Source organism: Jatropha curcas, chromosome 10, assembly GCF_041381405.1.
Source record: "Jatropha curcas cultivar XTBG-Jc1 chromosome 10, XTBG_Jcur_1.0, whole genome shotgun sequence".
NCBI classification, from domain to species: domain Eukaryota; kingdom Viridiplantae; phylum Streptophyta; class Magnoliopsida; order Malpighiales; family Euphorbiaceae; genus Jatropha; species Jatropha curcas.
In genome coordinates, this window is record NC_143160.1 from 8,487,275 (window position 1) to 8,510,960 (window position 23,686).

At 33.3% G+C, this 23,686-nt stretch overlaps 5 protein-coding genes across 7 annotated transcripts; 1 reads left to right on the plus strand and 4 right to left on the minus strand.

Annotated features, from left to right (window-relative positions):
• Positions 1 to 655: 655 nt before the first annotated feature.
• Positions 656 to 1,629, minus strand: LOC149493027 (Copper transport protein family). Its single transcript, XM_089726897.1, has 3 exons — positions 1,350 to 1,629; positions 1,152 to 1,233; positions 656 to 1,041 (listed from the first exon to the last, which is right to left on the minus strand). Exons 1-3 carry the CDS (start codon positions 1,377 to 1,379, stop codon positions 857 to 859), a joined length of 297 nt encoding a protein of 98 aa, XP_089583023.1. The 5' UTR covers positions 1,380 to 1,629; the 3' UTR covers positions 656 to 856.
• A 145-nt stretch (positions 1,630 to 1,774) lies between these two features.
• On the minus strand, positions 1,775 to 3,554 carry LOC105642011 (uncharacterized). 3 transcript variants are annotated; one of them, XM_012226684.4, is made up of 3 exons: positions 3,144 to 3,530; positions 2,962 to 3,043; positions 1,775 to 2,137 (listed from the first exon to the last, which is right to left on the minus strand). In XM_012226684.4, the coding sequence occupies exons 1-3, from the start codon at positions 3,258 to 3,260 to the stop codon at positions 1,983 to 1,985; spliced, it is 354 nt and encodes a 117-aa protein (XP_012082074.1). In that variant the 5' UTR covers positions 3,261 to 3,530; the 3' UTR covers positions 1,775 to 1,982. The 3 variants fall into 3 exon arrangements, with proteins under 3 accessions (XP_012082074.1, XP_012082073.1, XP_020538094.1); XM_012226683.4 differs by having other exon boundaries at positions 1,775 to 2,146; positions 3,144 to 3,521; XM_020682435.3 differs by lacking the exon at positions 1,775 to 2,137 and adding an exon at positions 2,161 to 2,301 and having other exon boundaries at positions 3,144 to 3,554.
• Positions 3,555 to 4,410: 856 nt separating this feature from the next.
• Positions 4,411 to 9,045, minus strand: LOC105642013 (Agenet and bromo-adjacent homology (BAH) domain-containing protein). The gene is made up of 6 exons (XM_012226686.3): positions 8,565 to 9,045; positions 6,964 to 7,046; positions 6,728 to 6,850; positions 5,789 to 6,622; positions 5,451 to 5,667; positions 4,411 to 5,331 (listed from the first exon to the last, which is right to left on the minus strand). The coding sequence occupies exons 1-6, from the start codon at positions 8,842 to 8,844 to the stop codon at positions 4,799 to 4,801; spliced, it is 2,070 nt and encodes a 689-aa protein (XP_012082076.1). The 5' UTR covers positions 8,845 to 9,045; the 3' UTR covers positions 4,411 to 4,798.
• A 6,410-nt stretch (positions 9,046 to 15,455) lies between these two features.
• LTA2 (2-oxoacid dehydrogenases acyltransferase family protein) lies at positions 15,456 to 19,707 on the plus strand. Its single transcript, XM_012226687.4, has 6 exons — positions 15,456 to 16,580; positions 16,895 to 17,086; positions 17,173 to 17,260; positions 17,345 to 17,415; positions 18,221 to 18,304; positions 19,298 to 19,707. The coding sequence occupies exons 1-6, from the start codon at positions 15,666 to 15,668 to the stop codon at positions 19,400 to 19,402; spliced, it is 1,455 nt and encodes a 484-aa protein (XP_012082077.1). The 5' UTR covers positions 15,456 to 15,665; the 3' UTR covers positions 19,403 to 19,707.
• Positions 19,708 to 19,959: 252 nt separating this feature from the next.
• On the minus strand, positions 19,960 to 22,131 carry LOC105642015 (Glycolipid transfer protein (GLTP) family protein). Its single transcript, XM_012226688.4, has 4 exons — positions 21,275 to 22,131; positions 20,943 to 21,115; positions 20,685 to 20,830; positions 19,960 to 20,240 (listed from the first exon to the last, which is right to left on the minus strand). The coding sequence occupies exons 1-4, from the start codon at positions 21,596 to 21,598 to the stop codon at positions 20,134 to 20,136; spliced, it is 750 nt and encodes a 249-aa protein (XP_012082078.1). The 5' UTR covers positions 21,599 to 22,131; the 3' UTR covers positions 19,960 to 20,133.
• Positions 22,132 to 23,686: the final 1,555 nt, after the last annotated feature.

Sequence of the window (23,686 nt, forward strand, 5' to 3'; positions counted from 1 at the left end):
GGAGAGAGGACTTCTCTTACGATTTACGAATATATCATATACAACCTCGATACTAAATACTCAGTCACATCTACAAAGTCATATGTTGCAAAATAATTATCATATTTATAATTTTAAGGAGTATTTTTTTTTTTCATTTTTATCCTATATGATTAATAATTATTGCTTCATTTTACATTTTGCAAATATTAAATTAAAGATAATATAATCAATCTATCCAATAATTTATAATTAAATAAATTTAATGATTTTATTAAGAAAGTGAAATTTCACAGGTCAAAGTATTTAGAAATCGAGGTAGTATTCAATCCAATGAAAAAGAAAACTATTTCATATCAGCGATTAAAATCATAATTTTGACGTCAAAATTTAAGATTTTTGAATTATTGGATATTTACTTTCAATTTGTAATCTTTTTTTTTTCTCATATACAAAAAAGAAAAATCTTAATTAATAGTAATAGCTAATGTTTGGACCAGTAAATCGATGAAGGTAAAGATTCGTTAAATTGGAGAGTTCAACCAATTCAACCATATCTTTCATGTACCTGTACATCAATAGACAAATTGATGGCCGTGGTCTTATATTGTCCTGATAGTTTCCCAAATGAGTTAAATCACTAATTCTTGATCATACTGATTAATTTTCTTAAAAATTTTCGAAGACAAAAACATTCTAGAGTAACATTTTGCAATGTAAAAACTACAATCTACGCTTGTTCATTCTTTTGCATCTGTTCTAACATTTGTTTTCACATTTCTAGAAAAAAAGTATATACTTATCTCTACACATCATGTTCAATTTCATATTGGTCGTCTCCGGAATTTTCTTTCTTCAGAATATTCTATTTTGTGGATTAGCCAGAGATTAATGGCCTCGACTCTTCAGGTCTATCATCACTGCCACCGAACTCTTGTATTTCCAATATTTCCACCCTGCGATTCATCTTCTTTCTTAACTTTATCGCGACATCTGCTGGTGTAAATCTTCCACACAGAACTATTCTGCATTCCTGTTTAGCTATCATATGCGTCTCTATCTCTACAATGAAGAAAAGAAGAGACTTGCATGTAAGTAATACTCAACGGAGAATCTAGATAGCTATGGAGGACAATTAATTTCTTCATTTCATTAATTGAATCAGTTTTTACCTTTCATGTTGAGTATAATTTTCCTCGCTTTTCTGCAGCAAGAATTGCAGTCGAGGTTAATTCTGATTACCATACAACAAGTCTGCAAAAGAACATTAATACCCAATTAGTGTTTAATAAATCTTTGTTTGTTTTATTTTAACTGAGTTCGAAAAAGAAAGGAAACAAAAATTCCTTAAGTATGTTTTTTGTCCTTGCCTTGGCTTGTGTGAAGCTGTGAACAGACATTTTCAAGGTGTAAATGATGATTTTATGATGATGGCTAAAAAGAAGGTAATGAAAAGGAAATGGTTGGATTTTTTGGGGATTTGAAGAATCAGAGACTTGTCTGCTAGAAATTCTTAACTTTCTTTGTGGTATCTGATTCTCCTTATAGACTTTAAAGTGAAGGCATTGTTTGTCACACTTAAGCTATTATCCTTAACTTCAAGGTTGAGGGGAAAGCACTCCTTTTACTTCATTGCATATTATGAAGCATCTCTTCCTTGTTGGATAAGGTTCTGTTACACAAAATTTAAGCCATCTCGCCATTACCTTACCATAATTTAATTGCCCTGAAGGCCAAGAAATTAAAGTTTTACAATGACAAGTAACTTGAAAGCAAGGTGAGATTGATGTAACTGTTTAACTGCTCAAGAAAAGTGAATCTTTACCATAAAAACATAGAATTTTGTCCTACAATTTTTCAATTGTTACATAACAATTATGTACAAAGCTGCTTCAACTTGATACACCTTTTTTTTTTTCCGCTAAAATTGTGTTGTTCACAGGCTATCCACATTCCAGGCAGAGAATATTACAAGTCGCATATATTGCAACTTTGGACCCATGTTAACTATTTCTGAACATCCGCTTGATGGTGGCGATTTTGCTAAAAGGGTTCCTGTTTATAGCAGCAACTTGCTTTGAAGGTACTTTAAATGCAGGATATCTGCAAGTAAGAGTTACCTTCTTTTCCAACACATTAACTGACACAGAATCTGTCTCTGCAAAAACTACACCGAAGTTTAGCTTTAACTGCAAAATTCTATTTTGAACTGAAAATCAAGAATCTTAACTCAGGTCAAGTTGCAAAGAACTCATCAAGTATTGTAGCAAAAAGACAACTATGCATCAAGCATGCATCTGATATACCCTACTTCACATACATCTGAAAAAAAAAGAACAGTACAAGAAAATGAAACCAAAGGCTATCAATAATTTATCTATTATTACAGTATCAAATTTGCAGAACAGCCAAAGTGATGGTTTCCCCAATAATGCAACAGACTTTGGACTTAGACACTTTAGCAAGAATCGCACCTTTTTCTTTTTTTTCTTTTTTTTTTTTTTTATTTTGATTTCTCAACATGTATAGACCAGCTTATCTTAACATTAGATGAGATTTACCCATAATAGAGGCACAGAAATCTTTAAAAACTATTTGAAGCTCAAATATTCCTATCTAATTACTATAGAAAGCACTAGTTAAAAGAAACAAAGAAGGCAAAAATGTCTGCATAAAAGGCACGCAACCAGGACCACCACCAACTTTTTATGAGAAAATAGAAAAAGAATACTTTTTTCCATTTGTTCAACCATCAATTTTAGCACTGGGAAAATTCTCCCAAGTATATTTCCAAAATAATTGGTACACCGATGAAGAACCATAGAACATAATTTTTCTATTTTTGTATATCAAATGATTTTTAAGGAGCTCAGATTTTAACCCTTGACCTCCTGCTTTCGGCCACTGAGCTACCAGACTAATGGCAAAGTGGCTACAGTTATGTGGAAGCTTAGACCACAGTTAGGACATTAGATATCTTACCATTCATTCTTGATATTATTTCAGCTACTTTCTTTTGACATTCTGTGCATCGAATATCTGCTGATAGAACAACTTCCTGGACCTGCTCAAAACAAACACGAACCACGGAGCCTTTATCCTTTAAAATTTCACATGATAAGAAAAGCATAATAAGCAGAGTGGGAGAGAGAGAGAGTACAAACAAGAGGGACTGATAAGGATTCAACAGAGGCAAGGCTAGTTAAAGGAAGAAGCATGCTTTTTGGCTTCTTGAATTCAATTCTTGATGTCACCTTCTTGGGCCGATTAGCAAGAGCCATATCTTTGCTATGGGTAACTTAAACAGACAAACTATTCATATAAAGAAAGAAGTAAGGTGCTAAGTTAAATCCCATCTTGCAAAGAGAAAGAGAGAGAGACAGAGACACAGAAAAAGATCTAAGAACGACTGCTGCTGTACTGATAGAGCAAGCCCATCTTTTGAGATGCTTCAATTGTTGGAGAAAAATAACTAAAACAAGAGGATAAAATATTTTGGGAAAGCCATAGGAGCACAGAAATAAAGTGAGAACTGAGAAAGGTCTTTATGCACATAGTTGACAAGATGCCTCCTTCAAAAAGGCAGGCCCACATCCACCACTGTTTTAGAATTTTCTCCCTTGGAATTATTCTACATAGCTTACTTATAAGACCAAACACAACTTTCAAGTTTTTCAACTTAATTAATCAATAATCAATCATGTCACAGGAAGCGTGACGATGGCTGCTAAGCAACGAGCCAACGAAGCTGAGTCGACGCCAAAAAATGCCTAGAACAGTTTTGACTGCTCAGCTCAACTCAGCTCTCTGTTAAACACTAACACATAAACTAAAATAAAAAGTTTTAGACCTAACTGATCTTTGATTGTTCAGCGGTGTTGATGCTATCTGAGTGGATTAACCTGAACCAAACAAATCAGTTATAGCTGAGTACAACAACCCAGCAAATTCATTGGACTTAATTTGCCAACTTACTGGAGCCTATCATTCATTGACAGTGTTTAACAGCTCAGATCCATTTGTGTGTATATTTATCTTATTCTATAATTAACAATAAAATTAAAACTAATAGAGCCAATAATATTAACAAAACAAGATTAAATCACGCTTTACAGATTACAGAATATTTATATGAGTAGGGCAGGTCAACAAGAACTAAGCCAAGCTTCACAAAACAGAGATCATGTTGTTCAATCGTAGACATCATCATACTCTTGGATCCTCCAAAATGGAACCCACACAACCATTATGTGGACGCTTTCGGTCCCTATGGTTAAATTGGCATCCAATCAAACAAAGTTTCGCAACTCACAAAGCCGTACTTCAGAATAGATTACGCAATCAGAAAGAAAACAAACAGTTGGCGTTCAAGATCCTCATTGAACTAAATTTACAACGACAATTCCATGAAATATCTGACAAAACTGAATGTGAGGAAGGAAAAAAGATAAAACGTTTATTATCAGAGAGATTGATATGAAAATTATACAAAGCTGAAATCACCTATAAATACTACTAAAGGCACATAATATGCAGTGTGCAAGTTCAACCAAAAAATGCAGCCTGAAACTTGTGGATCACAAGCACCAGGGCAGATACAGGCTATTGTTACATTTATATCAATATGAGGCAGCGAGAGGAGCTACATGTTAATATGGCATTCATATTTGATGATATCAGTTAGAAAGCTAAAGCTAAGTGCATCGAGTGCATGCACAACAAGACATATATATCTAAAAAACCAAAAACAATGAGTAACATCTATTTTGAGAGATGGTCATCAAAAGCTTTTTCGTCCTCCCAAAAATAAAAAATTCTATCACCTAGACATAACCAAGCTTGTTAGTGGCTGTGCAACACCAGAACAGAATAAAGAATCCCCCATATACTTGCAATTCTCATGATCAAGTTTAAGTCTCATTGGAAGCACAAATCTGTCACAGGCGTTTGCACTGGCTACTAATTTTGTCGAGGTCCCACTGGATTTACCCTTTTGATGCGTCCTCTGGCCAGAGCTCCCATTACCTCGTCTCCTCTTCTTTGATTTGTTCCACCTTAACTGGGCTAGAAAATCATCCTTCAAAAGATCTCGAACCACATCTGGTTCTCTTCCCCTATCACTTCCAGAATCTGAAGAATAATCACTATATATAACTTTACTTTTTTCCGGTTGCGAGGCCTCACAAATGGCAGGTCGAACCAATTTGTTTTCAACAGATTTGACAACTTGCTTTAAAGACGCAATAGAATTCACAATATCCGGCCTTTCTTTGATATGCATCCACCTATTCCCCAACCATTCTTGCGAATGTCTCAGGTTAGCATGGCCAAAGATTGATTCCTGCATTTCCCCTGACAAAAAGAAAGAAAGAATATTTGAAAAAATTGAAAGCAAAAGAAAAAAAAAATCATCCCTTGAAACTTAATATACTTTTTAAAATTACTGTCAGGAGACTGAATTTTTTTCTTACCTGGGAAATAGACATGAAATCTATCTTCAGATGCTTTATGAACAACGATGCCTTCCTGCCAAGCATCATGCCACCAAACATCAACAGCAGTCCCAACATTGAAACCCCATGATACTCGACCCTTGTTTAACTTTGGGGCAGGACGAACAACCGTTCTTCCATTGATCCGGATACCCAATTGGTCAGAAACTGCAACTCTGGTAGCTAAAATCCACTCCTGCAAAAAACAAACAAGAAAATATATGTTAATAAAACATATTAAACTGGGTTATCTCTTCTTTTCCCATAACAAAGAGCAGAACATAAGAAGGTAAAAAAAGAGAGTAAACAAGACACACCTCTAAATTATTTGCTTCATCATCCGCATCTTTAACATCTTGATATCTCACCTTCACCTTATCTTTGTGCATCTTAATTATCAATGCTCTAAACCAACACCCTCTAATCCCACTATCCTGAGAAAGCACTTCAACTTCAGAACCAACATTTAGACACTGAGAACTTTGCTTGGCCTCTGTTGTACACAACAGAGCAGTAGATTCTCCTCCCGGTAGATTGGAGGTCCCGATTCCACTTCTGCAGTCAAACCCACTGTTAGGTAAGATATTCATATCCACACTTAAAGTGCCCATAGATTCTTTACTCCCACTACAAATATCATTGTCTTTTAATCGACGAAGCCTCTTCCTAGGTCTGATCCCGGAATCATCATTGGAATTTGCTTCCACTTTCGGGCTATCACCAGAGCAATGAGAATTTGTCTGATCCTTTAGGGGAGAAACCATATACATCTGCCTAAGTATTTCTTGTTTCCAGTAACCTTTGACTTGAGTAATGTCAAAGGGCTTGATATCTTCACTCTCAAACTGCTTGTAGCAAACGAATGGATCCAGCATGGTGTGCATCGCCTCATCTCGGAACTTCTGAAAGTGCTGAGGACTGAGGACAGTGGCCTTTCCATCTATGCATTCAATACTGAGATCTTGAAGACAAAGAGAAGAGAAAATCTCTCTGTCATTATAATTGTGAGGTAAAGTAATACCAACCTCATCAATTTTGTGAAACCATCGTACCACAACCATCTTGTTCCCTTTAGAGTCCTCGTACATGTCTTCCAAGTAAGCAACAAGCCTTTTGTCCTCTTCAGCTAAGACGTATACAAAGTCATGAACCTAGAAGAAGTTCAACAAGAGGTAGACAAAAAGCAGTGTAAGTAACAGCACATAAACTGAAGTATGAACCACATAAAAGAAATAACATGCCAAAAAAGCACTCACAGAAATCTTGACACCATTCCGGCAAAAAGACTGATAATGCTTTCGTCTTTTTCTACATGTCCATGGAGAACCTAACCATAAAAAAGCATTCGTATGATGGCCCAACTTCTGTAGTTGAGTATCCTGTAAATAAAACATGTAAGGATTTTAAAAAAAAGGACAATTGAATCTGACAAATCAAACATCTTGAAGGGAAAAATATGAAAAGGCAAAAAGTTGATTGACACCGTTTATACCTTAATGTTTTTAATATCCAATTCAGAAGCAGCACTAGCATCCAAAGAACCCAATCGGTTGGATGACTCAAGGAGATGTGAATCTGACAAATCAAAAGTACATTCATACTGAATAATGAGCTATCACCAGAAAGGAACCAAAACGGATAGTGAAAAGAAAATCTATCAGGGGCAAGAAAGAAACATATTCAATCATAAGATCAACAAATTTCCACAAGAAATAACAAAGATGACAAAAAATCATGCAGGAAAGTATCTTGACTGGAGTCTTCAAGATTCAATATGACAATAGACAGATCAAAAACACTCATGTAAAACGTAATAAATCTGGCCATGAAAGATCTTAACCTAGATATTGAGGCCACAAGGATCCGATGCTGTCAATCAGCTCTTTAAAATTGAATAAGAATTCCTGCAGCCCAGATCACAGTCAGTTTGCAGCAACATGACACCAGAAATGCTAGATGTTGATTATGGCTAGGGCAAGGTTTATAATCATGGAAAGAAACAGAAAAAAGGGTGGATAAGGGTATAAGAAAATCCATTGTAATGACTATATGAAGAGGAAAAAATAAAAACTAAAAAATAGATATAGAAGCATAGATCTTGAGGGTTCAAAATTGAAAATCAAAAAGAGGTTGAAATCATTAATGCTATTTGAAGTTATCATCTTTTTGGTTTAAAAAAAGAGATGAAGGAGCAAAATTCATTAATTTATTGACTAGAAGAAACCAAATTCACAAGATAAACCCAGAAAGATCACAAATGTTATCCTGGGTATTTTCCTGCTCTCATGAAACCAAAACCAAAATATACTAACATAAAGAACATGTTCAAAAGGGGAAGAAACCATTTTTCTTAAAAATGTCACAACTAATTAAATTAAAATTGACTTAAAAAACATTTTAAAAAAAAAAATCTATCAAACGACTTTAACAAGAAAAAGTTCAATAGAAACAGAGATATATCCGTTATAAAATGCGAAAAATATTTTTCACAAACATCAAAAATATATTAAAAATAGCAGTAACAAGAATACCTATGAAACGCTAAACCATCACAACCAAATTTGTTACGAATCAGTCCCCCAGTCCCCAAAACTCGAATTGCCGTGAAGAGCAAATAGTTTCGGAAAGACGCAGATTTGAAATCGAAAAAATTCACGTGCAAACCAACTCTAGGCCGTTATGTTCTAATTTGTGTAGAATAGAAGCAGGACAAATATAAAGAAAACACTGAGATATAGAACAGGTTCTCATCGGTGAGAATAACGTAGCAAAATATCCAAAATTTCAAACTTTGGCGAATTATGAGGGCATAGCAAAGGCAGATTCCTTATCTCCTTGAACTAATTTAAGGATAAATAAAAAAAGATTTTAAGAAGAAACAAGTCACAAGAAGGAAATGAAATTTAAATCAATGAATTCCATGCGCATCCAATCCCAAACATATGAGGAGCTTGGATCTGGCTAAAAAATTCTGCACAGAACCAAAAACCAAAAACCAAAAACCCAAAACCCCAAAGTTCCAAAATTTGAAAAATAAAAATAAAAATCCGTAAAAAACATTAAGTTTTTATTTATCCCTCTAATCATTTGTACCTGAAACAATAGAGTTGAGCCAATCAAGGACCTCTCGTCTCGACTTGAGCTTCAAAGACGGCCCCATAGACAATAAAATCGACCTATTCCTAACAGCGTAGTGATAAGACATATGCCTCAAGCTCCTCTCTTTCCCTATCACAGCCAGATCTAATCCTCCATCCATTCTCTTCAAGTAATAGTGAACCTCTCTCCTCCCTTTATCGCTCGAAACGTTCACCTCCTCCCAGCTAACGTACCCAAGCGACTCCATATCCGGCGGCGACCCCAGTCTCTCCATCAATTCAATCAAAAAACCCAAGAATCGAAAGTCTAATTCGATTATAAATTAGGAAATGAAACTCTTTTACAGGGAAGATAGGCAGGTTGATGAGAGGATTGGGCTTTGGCGTGTCTCTCTCTCCTATCCGTTTTCTCTTCGTATCTGATTTGTTTGCGAGCTTTTTTTGAATTGAGGATTTGAAAGTTATAAAATTGACGAGAACTAGGGTTTCGTTATTGGCAATTTGGACATATATCGGACGGCTATGATTGCATCCACGAAGATGCCACGCAAGAAAGAAGTGGGAAACTGCGAGAATACCTATGGAGGGAATCTAATTCCCAAACTGCCCTTCCGAATGTTACTAAATTACTTTTTTTTTGTTTTTTTTATTCAATTTTCTTTATGGGTCACGTGTGGTATTTTTGAGCATTTATGCAAGGGACAAGGGAAGGAAATGGTGCCCGCAATTTCCGGATTTAAACTGGCTCAGTCTATTTTGCCAGCCGTAAATAAAAGAAAAAAACGTTTTTCCAAAAATTCTAACACGAAACTCCTATTATGGCATAGTGCTTGTATTAATATTTAGATATAGGTTGATAAATTATGAAAATATTACCTCATAATATTTAATTAACAGCAAATAAAATCGTTGATAAAAGTTAATATTGCAATTAAAACAATTGTTCAAAAATATTTTAGGATTTTTTAAAGTTTATATTATTGTTTCTATTGATAATTTTGGCAATCCAACTTATTTTGAGTCTGTGAAATTAAATAATTCCCAACTCTGGCTAAATCAGTATCTCAAAGGGCAAAAAAAAAAACTCTAGCTAAATAATATATTTATACGATTTTTCGCTTGTCATATTCGGCTATAAAAACATACTCTTTTTCGCTTAGAATTTTTAGAATTATGACAAAAATAAAAATAATTAACGCTCCGTTTATTTCTGTAAAATAACTTGAAAAAAAAATATTTTTCACAATTTTTCATTGATAGGGTTATTTAGAAAAATAAGTCAATGAAAATTATTTTCCAGGGCAAAGGAAAAATAAATCATTTTTAAGGAAATTGATTTCTCATTTTCAAGAGATACATTGACAAACTTATTATAATTTTATAAATGCATATTTTCTAATTTATTAATTATCGACAGTCACTACCATAATGTATAATTTAGAAAACTCTAGAAAACAAACCATCCAATTGTATAAAAAGAAAATTAGAAAAAACACGAGTTATTTAACAAAAGGTTGGATATATAAATTCACTTTTAGATTTTATTATTTTAGTCACGTGACATCGTTGGTATTTTAACATATCAAACACTTCGACTTATAAAATTATATCTATTAAACACTTCAATTTATAAAATCATTTTATTGAATACTTCAACTTATAAAATTAGATTAATTAAACATCTATTAAAATAATTTTAAAAATGTAAAAGTTATTTGTTACCAAAGTTATGCTAACTACATATCATATTGATATTTTATATATGTAACAGCCAAAATTCTAAAATTGTTGTTGTTAGTATGAAAAGACATGTGATATTATTAAAATTTGTAATTTTAAGTGCATAATCAATCGTCTACAAAGTTTAAAGTGCCACAAAATGAAAATTACGAAATTCATGAATAAATTTATGTATTCAGCCTCTAACAACGATGTGTAAGGTCATGATATATCTATATGTAAAATTCAAACTTTCAAAACAAAAATATTAATCTAAATTTATGTTGAGTATGCTTGCGAAGGGAAATTCGAACTAAAGCGTTTAAAAGTATTTTGAATCTAGATTTATTGCCAACTCGTATATGCAATTACTATTAAGCCATGCGTTGGTGTACTGAACTTGAAACATTTGTTTGATTAAGGGAGAATGTATCCTATCATCATCCCATTCCACCTTTCCAATTAAGTTTCATTCTTAAACAATTCAATGACATATTTTCTAATATTAACTTCATACATTCAAAAATAGTATTACTTTCAGAATATTCCCAAACGAATTTCAGATTCTAATTCATTTATATATACAATTTGATAAATAATACTATATTCTGCCTCGACAGAGTCCTTATCAAACCATATTATATATCAACATGCCCTCCTAACTGGATGCATTATTTGTCATCCTTCTTTTTAGCCTGATACTTGTGCTAATCAAATAAATAATCCTTTCATCTCATAATAATATTGATTTTAAATATTTTAAATTAATTGTACGTTACTCAATTAACTAAAGTTATAATTTATTAATTAAAGCAAAATTAGTAAACCAAATATAAAATACTTCATTTAAATAATTTTTGTTAATTTGCATACAAATATCAAAATAAATTATAATTTTAGGATAGAGAGGATAATCATATATTGTTCTTTTATCATTAATATATTATCATTTTTAATTCAAAATGTACAAATATAATAACGTAAACATTTTCATTTGAAAACATATATAAATCACCTCTATTAGTCTGAATTGAGTATTAAGCAATTAATATTTTAGATTGAGCTAATACCTAAATGCTTCAGATCAAAATTCAGTGATCTTGCCCAACATGTTTAGTTTATCCACATTTTTTTTCCATTTTTTAAGAATAAAAAATCAATATTTAGTCAAATTTCCTTGGTCTTATTTTCTCAAGCACGTTAGCCGGTCAAAGGTTTTTGAAGTAGCTTAATGTAAAAGCTTTGTCTTCCCAACAGAAACGAATTAACAAACTACAAACAAAGTAGTCCATAGTGGTGGCCAATGCCAACTTCAGCTCAAAAACGACAAAGTGGCTGTAGCTGACATGGCAAAGGCGTTGGCCCCACTTTCTTGCCATATCATCAATCTCTTCGTACAAAAATCATTGCATCAGCGTCGCTTGCACATACTGCGTGGATGCACGTTATCATGCCCGTTATTTTTAGTTAATAAAAGAAAAGGCAATAATTCATTGTTAAATAATTAATATAATATAATACTAATAATATTAAATAATAATAATAATACTAATACTAATAATATATAAAAAAGGATTTATTGTCGTAAAGAAGAAGAAGGTCGCGAATAAAGGCAAAATAGGTGACGTAACCCATAGGAAATGGCTCCAAATGACAGCTAAGCTGACCCCACCAAAAGCTTAGCATTATCTGTTTATCTGGAAGGAAAGACGCGCATCTTTTATTTTTTTATTATTATTGATGGTGAATATAGGTACCTGACTTGGTGGATCCATTTAACCGCTAAATGACGATAAAATAGCCGTCAAAATAATTAATTTTATCAAATAAATTTTAAAGTTATATTTATTTTAATGTGATGCAATATAACGTAATCAAATATATAATGCAATATAATATAATCAAGATTTCATTATTATATTTGATAATATAATTGAAAAAATTTATGGAATATAATCGCTATTCATTTTTTATATTTATTTATAAATATGTAATGTAATTAATGTACCACCATTGCTCCACCACCACCACCTCAAACACCACTCTACCACCACCTCCTCATTATTAGTAAAAAATATATATATTTGTAAAAAATATATATATATTTGAATTAAAAGCTATTTGCTATATTAAATTATTAAAAATCATTCACATTTATAAATTTATTTGAACTAAAAACTTAAAAGAGGGTAACTCGAAAAGAACGTAATATAAAAAAATAAAAGTTAAAAGTTATTAAAAATTATTTTTTTTCCAATATACTTTTGTTTAATAAATTACATTACAATGTAAATTATAGACATTTTGATATTTTTAGTGTTTTTTCATTATATTGTTTTCATTTCTAAAATAAAAAAAAAATATAATATAATTTTTTATTCTTTATTGCATATTAAACACTAACATATACTTTTTATTTTGTAGTGGCCGTGCTAGTGGAATAGTGGTGGTTGGTGATTGTGGTAGAGCGATGATGGTAGTGGAGTAGTGGCGGTAGAGCGATTGAGGTGGTAGTAGAATTTTGATTGGGATGATTTGATGTGACTGGTATTACAGATGCTTAATGTAATAGTAATACATGTATTTTTTTTTTTTAATGAATATTTCATCAATTTAAGTAACAGAGATTACATATATAATCTCAATTATATTAACAATGTAATCAGTCATGTAATATAATTTTCCTTCCATTACATGGTTGATTACACTATACTAAACATGACCTAAGCTTATTTATATTATTAGATGGAATTAACTTAGGTGGAAATTGTAAGATTAGTTTAGTGAATCAGACATTAAGGGTGGTCTACTTTGTCTTTTTATTTATATAAAGAGTAGGAGGTCTCGAGTTTAAATCATTCCGACCATAGAATTTTCATCAATTTAGTGCATTAACAAGGTTACTTATATTATGTAGCTCATGATGTAATTTCAACCTATTATTCTCTCAGTAGATCAAATTGGTAAGGTTAGTATGAATTGTAAAGATAGAGGGTATTATATTACTATATATTTTATAATTCATAGAACTCATTCCTTATTTTATTTCCACTTCCGGGTCCAACTTGTCACGGGCATCAACTTGGCGTTGGAGAGACAAACAAGACATGTTTGGCACTAGTACTAGTTAGTCTTTCTCGCACGTGGAAAATTTTAGCATTTTCAGACCCGGGGATATTTTTGTTTAGATAAAAATTTATTTAATTTTAATAAGCATAATACATTATTTCAATATACCTCTCATCACAAAATGAAATTTTTGATATAATTACAATGTCGTGGGAATATAAATCAAAACTCAATAACTAATAAAATAAATATTTAGCTCCACGTTAATTTTATCAAATGACTCAACAACAAATTTTAAAAGGTCAAAAAAAAAAAAAAAAGAAAAAAAAAAAGGATAAGGAAGAGATATTAATCGAAGGGTAATTTGGGAAACACATAATTACTTAAAAAGTTTGACCGACTAACTAAAAGTACACAAATTTAAAAGGATTATATAGTTTTTTTTTTTTTTTAAGGATAAAGGATTATATGGTTGGAGGATAATAAAATTGAAAAATCATTAAATTAATTTGAGAAAACAAATATTTAAATTAATTAATATGTTAAAATATTACATTAAATTAAATTTTCTGTTAAGTAATTATAAAATATTAAAAATACCCTTAAAATAATTACTATACAATTCTTATAATCTGGTCAAATACGCTGGATTTTTAAAATTACACTATCCAATCATTAGCATATTTATAATGGGCCTTTTCTAGCTTTCCAGCCCGTGAGAAAACATAAACCCAAACACTACGATCCATCTTCTCTCTAAGCCTGGCTTGATAAATCCATATGGTCTTCAAAAGAGCATTGTTTATTTAATTATTAGGAATAATTAATAAATTCAAAACCACAAATTTTGAACTGTTTTTTTAAGTGATCAAACTAGTTTTTTTTTGTAACGTGTTGTTATTGCTCATTTAATATTCGTATTTATACTCTATTTTTTGTAATTATTAAGTATTAGTTTATAATTTTGTTTTTAATGTTGTAGAATGATTTCATTTTTAGATTTAAAAAAAAAATTGTTCATTTATACTTATTACAGTTTATAAATGTAGTTATTGTCTTTTGTTACGCTATCTGGCAATATAACATTCAAGTCAAAACAACGTAACGTATCTGCTTCTCTTTATAAAATAGCATTTAATATTTTAAATATATGTATTAGCTGTTAATTTTTTTTTTATACTACAAAAGGTTAATGAATTAAAATAATAGTGTGTGCTTTGCGTTCCTCTTCTTGAATAAGATTCATCATATTGATGATAATTTTTGTGATAAAAATGATTTAGCATTAGAGATTTCTCATTCTCCATATTTTTTATAAGATATGAAAAGATAAATTGGAAACAACTTTATATATATATTATCGTACTAATTTAATCTTAGAGTTATACTTTATTCCTTATAATTATTTAAGTCTTTTATTAAAAAAAAAAAAAAAAAATAGTAACAAAATTATTTTCGTTTCCAAAATTTTATGTATTCTTCAATTAAGTTTGATATGTTTACTCCCTATCCATATTCTAAATTTAGCTTGAAGAATAAGTGTAGTTAAAATTATACGAACATGTTAGAGTGAGTTGATGGATCCAAAAATATTTTTTGTTCTGGAGTCGATATACAAATTTTTTTTAATGATTAATATATAAAAATAAGCAATAAATTAAATTTACAGGATTCATATATATTATATTCACTATTGCATTTTAAGCAATATTTTACAACAAAAAATATAAAAATAAATCAATAATTATGCTACCAACATTCAAAGTGGAAGAATTTAATCATCATTAAGGTTGAAAGAATACTTATTTTATTTTATTTTATTTTATTCTACCCATATAACATTTTTTTTTTTGAGAAGATATCATAAAAAATTTTTATTCTATCAACAAAGTGTAATTTAATAACAATTTAACATTGTATTTATATTAGTTGATCATCAAACGATACTTCCAAACAGCAGAAAATGCTTTAATTTTGTTGAATCAGTAAATTTTTACAATGTGTAGAGAAAACAGGAAAAGAGGAAAAAAACAAAAAAGAAGGAAAAGACTAGAAAAAACCGAGGAATAAAAGAAGGCAATAAAGAGCAGGCTAAAATACTGCAACTTAAAGAACTTGACGACTAAACAAACGGTGGTGTTAGTAGGCGATGTAAACAGAGTAGCCAGCGTAAAATCAAATCCTCCAACCTACCTCTCCTCGTCTTCTCCGCCCCGCTTTTTTCTCCCTCTACTATTTCCCTCCCCTTCCATTCTCATTCTCTCTCACACCTAAACGCAAACACGCCTTTTCTCAATCTCAATCTCCAATGGCTTCCTCTTCTTCTGCTTTCCTTTCCAAAATCTCAATCTCCAACAAAAGCATCTCTTTCTCTTCTTCTGTATCTCCTTCTTTCCCTTCTTTTCCTTCCACATTTCCTTCCAAATCTCACCGCTGTAATAGACGAAATAATGCCTTGCGAGTCCAATCGAAGATCCGTGAGATCTTCATGCCTGCACTCAGTTCCACCATGACTGAGGGCAAAATTGTTTCCTGGATTAAATCCGAAGGTGATGTTCTCTCTAAAGGCGAAAGCGTCGTAGTTGTCGAGTCCGATAAGGCTGACATGGATGTTGAGACTTTCTACGATGGAATTCTCGCTGCAATTGTTGTTCCTGAGGGTGAATCAGCTCCTGTTGGTGCTCCTATTGGAATTTTAGCTGAAACTGAAGACGAAATTGCCGAAGCTAAAGCAAAAGCTGCCACCAAAACTGGCGGCGCGGCTCCTGCTGCTGCTGCTCCTCCCACTCCCACTCCTCCTACTGCTTCTACTCCTACCCCTACTCCTGCTTCAGCTCCAGTAGCAGATGTGGCGGAGGGGCCCAGGAAGACAGTGGCGACACCTTTTGCAAAGAAGTTGGCTAAGCAGCATAAGGTGGATATTAACAAGGTTGTCGGGACGGGGCCGCACGGGAGGATTACGCCTGCTGACGTGGAGGCAGCGGCTGGTATTACTCCAAAGCCTGTCGCTGCTGAGCCTGTTCCAGTTTTGGCTGCGGCTCCTGCTGCTCCGGCTAAAGCTGCTGCCAGTCCTACGGCTCCTCTGCTTCCGGGGTCTACCGTTGTACCGTTTACAACAATGCAAGCTGCAGTGTCAAAAAATATGGTGGAGAGTCTTTCAGTCCCCACTTTTCGGGTTGGGTACCCTGTAACAACTGATGCTCTTGATGCACTATATGAGAAGGTACATTTCCTGACCTCTCGTGGATTCACTTATTTGGCTCATTGTCTTCAGAATTTTAAATTGAGAAATTTTGGACTTGATAAGTGCTATAAAGTACAGAGAACAGAGCAATGTGAAAAATGAAAATCAAAGCCAAATGCACCTGATCTTCCAAATCAATAACGTGGTAAAACTAATATTTCATTGTTAAATGGACGGTGGAGTATCTTATGTATAAAATCAAATTATTTGATTGCATACTGGATTCATGTTATAAATTTCTGTAAATATTGATTGATTATGAGATTATTGTTGTTCTTTTTCATGATGATCAGGTGAAACCAAAGGGTGTGACTATGACTGCATTGTTGGCAAAAGCTGCAGCAGTGGCATTGGTTCAACACCCAGTTGTGAATTCCTGCTGTAAAGATGGAAAAAGTTTTACGTATAACAGTAATATTAACATTGCTGTAGCAGTGGCAATCAATGGTGGATTGATTACTCCTGTTCTTCAAGATGCAAACAAGGTATTGTAAATGTGTCATTATATACTTATTTTTAGAAAATTTTTACAGTTCAGCAGAGTTTTGAGTTATCCTTTTGGTGGGCATAGTTGGATCTGTATCTATTATCACAAAAGTGGAAAGAGTTGGTGGAGAAAGCCAGAGCAAAGCAACTTCAGCCTCATGAATACAACTCAGGTTTTTACTTTAAAATTGTACCTTTAATGCATAGTTTTTTATGATCTTCTAGGAGCATGCTACTTAAACCATACACAAATGCAGGGACATTCACTCTTTCCAATTTGGGAATGTTTGGAGTGGATAGGTTTGATGCTATTCTTCCTCCTGGCCAGGTGAGTTACAATGCATAGACTTTTTGCCAAAGTTCAATTTTTTTGTTCCATCAATAAAATGAAGATTGTTAATGGAAAATCTCAAAGCAGGCACTACCAATTCCACTAAGAGTGCATACCACACTTTTAACTATCTACATTAATGCAACAAGTAAAAACAAAAATAACTGGAAAAGAAATTGTATATAGAACAACATCTTGAAAAATTTTCAAGTGATGATACTATACTTTGAAAAGCCTACAACTATTTGTAATTAAGAATTTATTCACAGGTATATGCTATACTGATTTATAGATGACATGAACTATTTGAAACTAATGAAAAAAAGAACAAGAAATGCCACTCACTTAGAAACAGACCAAATGTTAATAGAAGCTCCATTACCAACCTCAACAGTGAAGCAAAAACCATCCTTTTGTTGTAAGCTTCTATAGCTGCATTCCATGTGCAAGTCTATCAACTCTAGAATCCATCCTTTATTCTTTTCTACAGTATCCTATCTCAGTTCTCCAAAAAATTTTCATTCTCCACCTGTACCTTAGTAGGTATTTTCACATTTCCCCAAGACAATTCTATCGTATACTCTTTAGATTTTCATCCCTAAGCCTCCTTTTGTCCTCTGTAAATAATAGAAAAATTTATCTCCAATATACCACAAAAGGAGCCTCTTCTCCATTCCATCCTATCATCTTGCCAACAAACTATAATGGAACATGACATAGGGAAATCTGAGAGGTACTTTTGATGAGAGTGGACTCTGCAGTTCTGATTTTTAATCATTTCAAACTTTGGCATGATGTTCAGGGGGCTATAATGGCTGTTGGAGCATCAAAACCAACTGTGGTGGCTGATGCTGATGGATTTTTTAGTGTGAAAAGTAAAATGCTGGTGAGTTTGATTTTTGATCTTCTGTTGCTGTTTTGTTCAATTGATTGTGTGCGTGACATCAAATAAAGGATATATTATAATTTTATAGACTATGATGAGACAAACTTTCTACTAACCTAAATTATATGCTCCGAAGCAGCAGTTACCGTGCACATTATTTGTGATGTTATTCTCATTTGATACAATTAAACTTTGGGAAATCAGTCCACTTTGGAGAAACACAACCTAGCTGCTTTTTATCTAGAATTTAGTTTAATTTCGATGCTAGCATACAAGCAGAGGCATTGTTGGTCATTTGTATAAGATTATTATGAAATATTTGAAATAAAATTCAGTTTTCGACGGTATCGCTTATATTTGTTTTGTTTTCTGAATACAAAATTTTCTCATGTTCATTATGATAAAGAAGTAACTGCAAATGCATGGTACCTAGGTCTTCATTGTATCTTTTTAATTCATGAGCATCAGCTGTGGATTATATTCCATTGGAATTTTCTAATTCTTTGTAGTTATTATACGAACTAGACTGATTTATATAGATGACATGAACTGTAAGTTTCTGGTTGTGGATTGCATACCTTACTGGATATCAATTTTCTCTAGCTGAATGAGGACAGAATTATGTTATACTAATACTACAATAAGACGTATTCAAAAAATCTGATAGTTGTATTGGTTTGACATGATGTGGTTGAACTGTTGCATGGCCTTAGAGTGTTGGTTTATGGCCTGTTATTTGTCTCAAATTGCCATGTCTCGAAATTATTTTATGGCCTCAGCTCCTGTAATGTGGACAAATGTATTATTGCTGAATCTATTGTCACTAAATAATTCCCTTTGCATCATTAAATCACAAAAAGTTGCTCTTTTATTTTTATTCAGCAACTGCATGCCCCCATAGTCTTTACTGGGAGCATGTATGTGGAAGTTTTGCAGCAAGGCGAATAGTTCTGCAGGAAAAGTTAGCTGAATCTATTTGATTTTTAATTTCAGGTGAATGTAACAGCTGATCACCGAATTATCTATGGTGCTGACTTGGCTGCCTTCCTTCAGACCTTTGCAAAGATCATTGAGAATCCAGAAAGCCTGACATTATAGATGACATTTTTTTTCTCCCTTTCAACAGAGCAGTTGATTTTGAGTGTATTCTTTGGTTGTTGACAAAATGCTGGCGTCCGCTAAACAGACTCAATTGGCCGAGGAACCCGGTTTTGCAGTACTTTCTAGTGATGCTCTGCTCGTGTTGTACCTATGTTTTGATTTTGGAAGGATTTCATTTACATGACAGATACTGTTGAGTAGATTTTCTAAAGAAGGGAATAATAAGTTCTTCAAAGTTTTAATTATGAGGGACCTGTGAATGTTACAGTTTAGCTGGAAATAAACATGCTTATTAGCGTCAAGTTAATTTTTATAACTCTTATTATATTAGTCTTTAAACCATGATTTATCAACATCTAAAGCATTTGTCCCACTCTGTGCAAGGTTGCTAAATGTGTAAAAAACAAAGGAATTGTTGTTGCCACTTTTGGGAAATCACTTGCATTTTTTTTCCCCGTAAACTGGTTATCAAAAATCAGAACTTTCGGTTGTTGCTCATGAATCAAGATAAAGTCTTTAAAAGAAGATATATTGTTTCTAAATCACCAGATGCATAAGAAAAAAGGTGTTGTAATACTTCTGTGCAAATCTATTAATATAATTATTGACAGGTGATGGTCTCATAAGGAATATGTGACTACAGTTAGGTTGAAGCTAATATCGTGTAACTACAGTCAATTACAAGTTGATGCAATGTGAAATGCTCGATTTTTCCAGACAGGTACAATTTACCAGTCCAAGCTGATATTCCTAGCAATATAAAGCTTATCAATGTATTCTATGACTGGAAGTGAGGCCTTGATGTACTTTCTCATTTTCTTCTCTGCAGAGTGATCTGCAACAACATTGAGAACAAAAGTTATGAGGTATGCAGTCTAAATTCAAATTCAACTATTTGACAACTTACTTTATCAGTTATTTTTCCCCGAATCCAAATTTTATTAGAAAAAAAAAAAAAAAACAGACAAATACTCGAACAATTAAGTATTAGAGTAGAAATTGCCTTTCCAAAAACATGACCACCATTAGATATTGTTGAAAAAACACGTTTTGAGAGTATTTATTACCAGTTTTTAAGCTTTTTATGGATAAAATATGTAAAATTCACATAAAAATAAATATTAATAATCTCTAATCAATATTTTGAATGGGGTGTATTTCCTCTGTAACAATAGCAACAAACAGAGAAATTGTAAAGGAGTTCAATCTTCACAGCTCATGTTAGTTATAAAGACTAGCAAATTTATGCACATAATACATTACATTAACTCAAACTCACCAGTTTCGTTGAGCTTTTGCAGAAGTTGTTCTCTTGAAGGGAGAGTATACATTCCGGCATAAACGGCTGTTCTGATGGCCCATGTGTGGTATGGTGCACAAACTTGCGAATAAGCCGACGTAGCTGCATCCTTTAAAGAGTAATCACTGGAGGCAACAATTTCAAAAATATTGTCAAAAACCAATTCTTTTATCAACCAGATGCACAAAATTCAGAAAACAATATATGTATTAGTTAGAGGTAAACGGAGCTACATACTTAGTTGACACAAATTGCTCAAATAAAGCTCTGATAAGGTCAAGACCCTGCCTGACTCGCCGTAAGTTACGCGAATGACTGCCTGGCGTTCTCACTGTGCCATTCGCGACATCTGAATCGAGCACTTTTTGTAAACTGTTATGTCGTTTTGATGCTTCCACAAGACTGCAAACCTGGATACGCCAAATTATACAATCAAGTCCGGCATTTCAATTCTAGCTAAGGATTACTAAAATCTGAATCTCAATTTCCTATTATAGATATGATAATAGATTCAATCAGGAATATGAGAAATTCAATTGATTACAGGTAGCAGAGGAGAAAGGATGAACCTTGGCAACATACTCGGACTCGGCAAATTTGAAAGCAAGACCAAGGCAGCTAAATAAAACAGAGACCAAAGAACACGCATCACAGAACGTATCCAATCGAAGCTCTCCTCCTTTATCATCTCCATCCGTAATAGATTTCAGACGCTTCGCTAGATCTTCAAACGCCGCAACGACAGCCGACAATGGCTCGTGTCCTCTGTCGTTTGCTTCGCCTGATGTCGTCATAGCGGAGGCCGAGTCTTCAAAAACGAGTTGTGGCTGTTGCTGTTGTTGCTGCGATTCTGAAATCCGGGTTGATTTGGAATTAGAAAAATACCTCTTCATTATTATTGAAAAAAAAAAAAAATTTAACGAAATGAGTTGGTCAATTAGAATGAATTTTGGGAAAGTGAAAAACAAATGGAGTATCGAATCGGAACATGAGGATGATAAAAATCAAGAAAGGAAAATTTGAAATTGCTTGGGATTTATTGGTTGGTGCTGTTTCCATGGAAAAGGAATAAAAGAAAAGCGTGGAATTGTGGGGTTAATAAGTTGAATATTGGAAAATTCGCTAGAGTTGCGGATTGCCTAACGAAAACGGCAAACCCATTCATATGGGAGCAGGTGATTTATGTAATTATAAATGGCTTACTTGCAAGTCATTCCCTCTAAATCTTTCGTGGCGGTTTTCGCGCGCTTGATTGTTAAACTGCCTGACCAGCTACTCTTCCGTAATTTGTCAATTGTGGGTTGGGTTAGCCAAAGGCTAGGTTCTGATCCAGAAAGCTAGTTAGGCTCAATGGGCCTTGGAGCATATAATGAACATAGATAGCACCTTTGATCCACTTTTAGCCCAAAAAAACTGACTCTCTCCCTCTTTTTTTTTTTTTTTTTTTTTTTTTTTTTTTTTTGGCATTTCGTTGTGTAGGAGGCATTGGCTGCACTTTGGGAAAAATTATATAAGGAAAGCTGTGATTCTATGTAGGATGACAAACCAAAGGAAAAACTTACAGAGAAAGGTTTTATGTTACCACTTATGGATCAACTAATTAAATTAAAGTTTCTTATAATTACTTTTTGAAGTGGGTCTTACAATTGTTTAGAGTATTTCCAACGCTAATACTAACGTGGGTTGATCTTGTTCAATTGCCACGTTAGAAAACTAAATGTTTTTTTTTTTGTTTAAAATACCTTGCAATCTTCTATTTAGCATGTGAGGTTGAGATGTAAAAAAAAAAAAAGAAAAAAAAAAAAGACATTGTTTATATCACTTTCTATTTCTAGATAGATGTCACGACCCATTTCCGTGGGCCGGACCGGTACTAGGACCTGGATGGGCTTAAAGCCCTCGAAACCCGTAGTAAGCCTAAATTATTTAAAACTCATATGCTATTCATAATTGTGGATTCAGGCCCAATAATTTATTTCACAAATATATCCAAATAATATATGTCTATACTTTATTTATTCATTTACAACTCAGTTGGAATACAATTGCAGAACTCTACTCCATAACTCACTATTCTTTGCATTTACATATTTGATACAATGATTATTACTCCTATCGATCCATATCTCGTTCATTCAATAAGACTCCGCGATTCTTCTTTCCATCTATTACCTGGGGAGGGTTGGAGGGGGGTGAGTATTAAACTCAGTGAGTAGAATTAAATAACCCTCTCACCCCGCACAATCATACAAATGCTAAAATAATTTTATGTGGTCAACCGTTAAATTATGTGATCATGCAGTTTGGCACACAAATGGCAATACAACAGCAATCACAAATATTATCACCTTCATATAATCAGATCACGTGGAAATTAGTCAGTGGAGTCACCGAAACCCGATGAGCCGTCCTCCCACATGTGCAAAAAGGCGCCAATCCCCCATTCTAGCCGACCGGTTTAATCCTCACACAACCAGTCCTCTCATTATTTTTCCAGTCTCTCTCTCTCTCTCTCTTTTTTTCTTTTTCTTTTTTTTTTTTTTTTTTATCAACAGGAGGCAACCCGGTCGTCTCCATCAATTCTAAATCATCAGGCGCTCACAACAGGAGGCCACCCTGCTGGCCGCGATCAAATCTAGATTATCAGGTGCGCCCAATAAAGAAGCAAACCTGTGATTTCAGTATAATCTCTTTTTTTTTTTTTTTTTTTTTTTTATATACCAACAGGAGGCAACCCGGTCGTCTCCATCAAATCTAGATCTTCAAGCGCTCACAACAGGAGGCCACCCTACGGGCTGCAATCAGATCTAGATTATCAGGTGTGCCCAAAGAGACCAACCCGTGGTTTTCCATATCATACAGATCAGAACAGTAGGTGCACACGGGGGCGCCGATCTCCCATTTACCCGGCTAACAGAAATCAGAATCAGGATCCATATAATAGTAACAGTCTCACAAATCCATGGTGACCCACTTCATCC

Bases quoted from the DNA above. Each gene is read 5' to 3' on its own strand.
- LOC149493027 (XM_089726897.1), bottom strand. From the start codon at position 1,379: ATGTCTGTTCACAGCTTCACACAAGCCAAG. The intron at 1,234-1,349 runs GCAAGGACAAAA...GTTCTTTTGCAG, and splicing joins ACAGCTTCACACAAGCCAAG to ACTTGTTGTATGGTAATCAG. The intron at 1,042-1,151 runs GTAAAAACTGAT...TCTTCATTGTAG, and splicing joins AATTATACTCAACATGAAAG to AGATAGAGACGCATATGATA.
- LOC105642011 (XM_012226683.4), bottom strand. From the start codon at position 3,260: ATGGCTCTTGCTAATCGGCCCAAGAAGGTGACATCAAGAATTGAATTC. The intron at 3,044-3,143 runs GTTTGTACTCTC...TGTTTTGAGCAG, and splicing joins AATCCTTATCAGTCCCTCTT to GTCCAGGAAGTTGTTCTATC. The intron at 2,147-2,961 runs GTAAGATATCTA...ACTTCGGTGTAG, and splicing joins AATAATATCAAGAATGAATG to TTTTTGCAGAGACAGATTCT.
- LOC105642013 (XM_012226686.3), bottom strand. From the start codon at position 8,844: ATGGAGAGACTGGGGTCGCCGCCGGATATGGAGTCGCTTGGGTACGTT. The intron at 7,047-8,564 runs GTACAAATGATT...TTGATTTGTCAG, and splicing joins GCTCAACTCTATTGTTTCAG to ATTCACATCTCCTTGAGTCA. The intron at 5,668-5,788 runs GTGTGTCTTGTT...TGTTTTTTGCAG, and splicing joins ATGAAGCAAATAATTTAGAG to GAGTGGATTTTAGCTACCAG.
- LTA2 (XM_012226687.4), top strand. From the start codon at position 15,666: ATGGCTTCCTCTTCTTCTGCTTTCCTTTCCAAAATCTCAATCTCCAAC. The intron at 16,581-16,894 runs GTACATTTCCTG...CATGATGATCAG, and splicing joins TTGATGCACTATATGAGAAG to GTGAAACCAAAGGGTGTGAC. The intron at 17,087-17,172 runs GTATTGTAAATG...TGGTGGGCATAG, and splicing joins TTCTTCAAGATGCAAACAAG to TTGGATCTGTATCTATTATC.
- LOC105642015 (XM_012226688.4), bottom strand. From the start codon at position 21,598: ATGAAGAGGTATTTTTCTAATTCCAAATCAACCCGGATTTCAGAATCG. The intron at 20,831-20,942 runs GTATGTAGCTCC...TGTTGCCTCCAG, and splicing joins GAGCAATTTGTGTCAACTAA to TGATTACTCTTTAAAGGATG. The intron at 20,241-20,684 runs GTGAGTTTGAGT...ATGTTGTTGCAG, and splicing joins GCAAAAGCTCAACGAAACTG to ATCACTCTGCAGAGAAGAAA.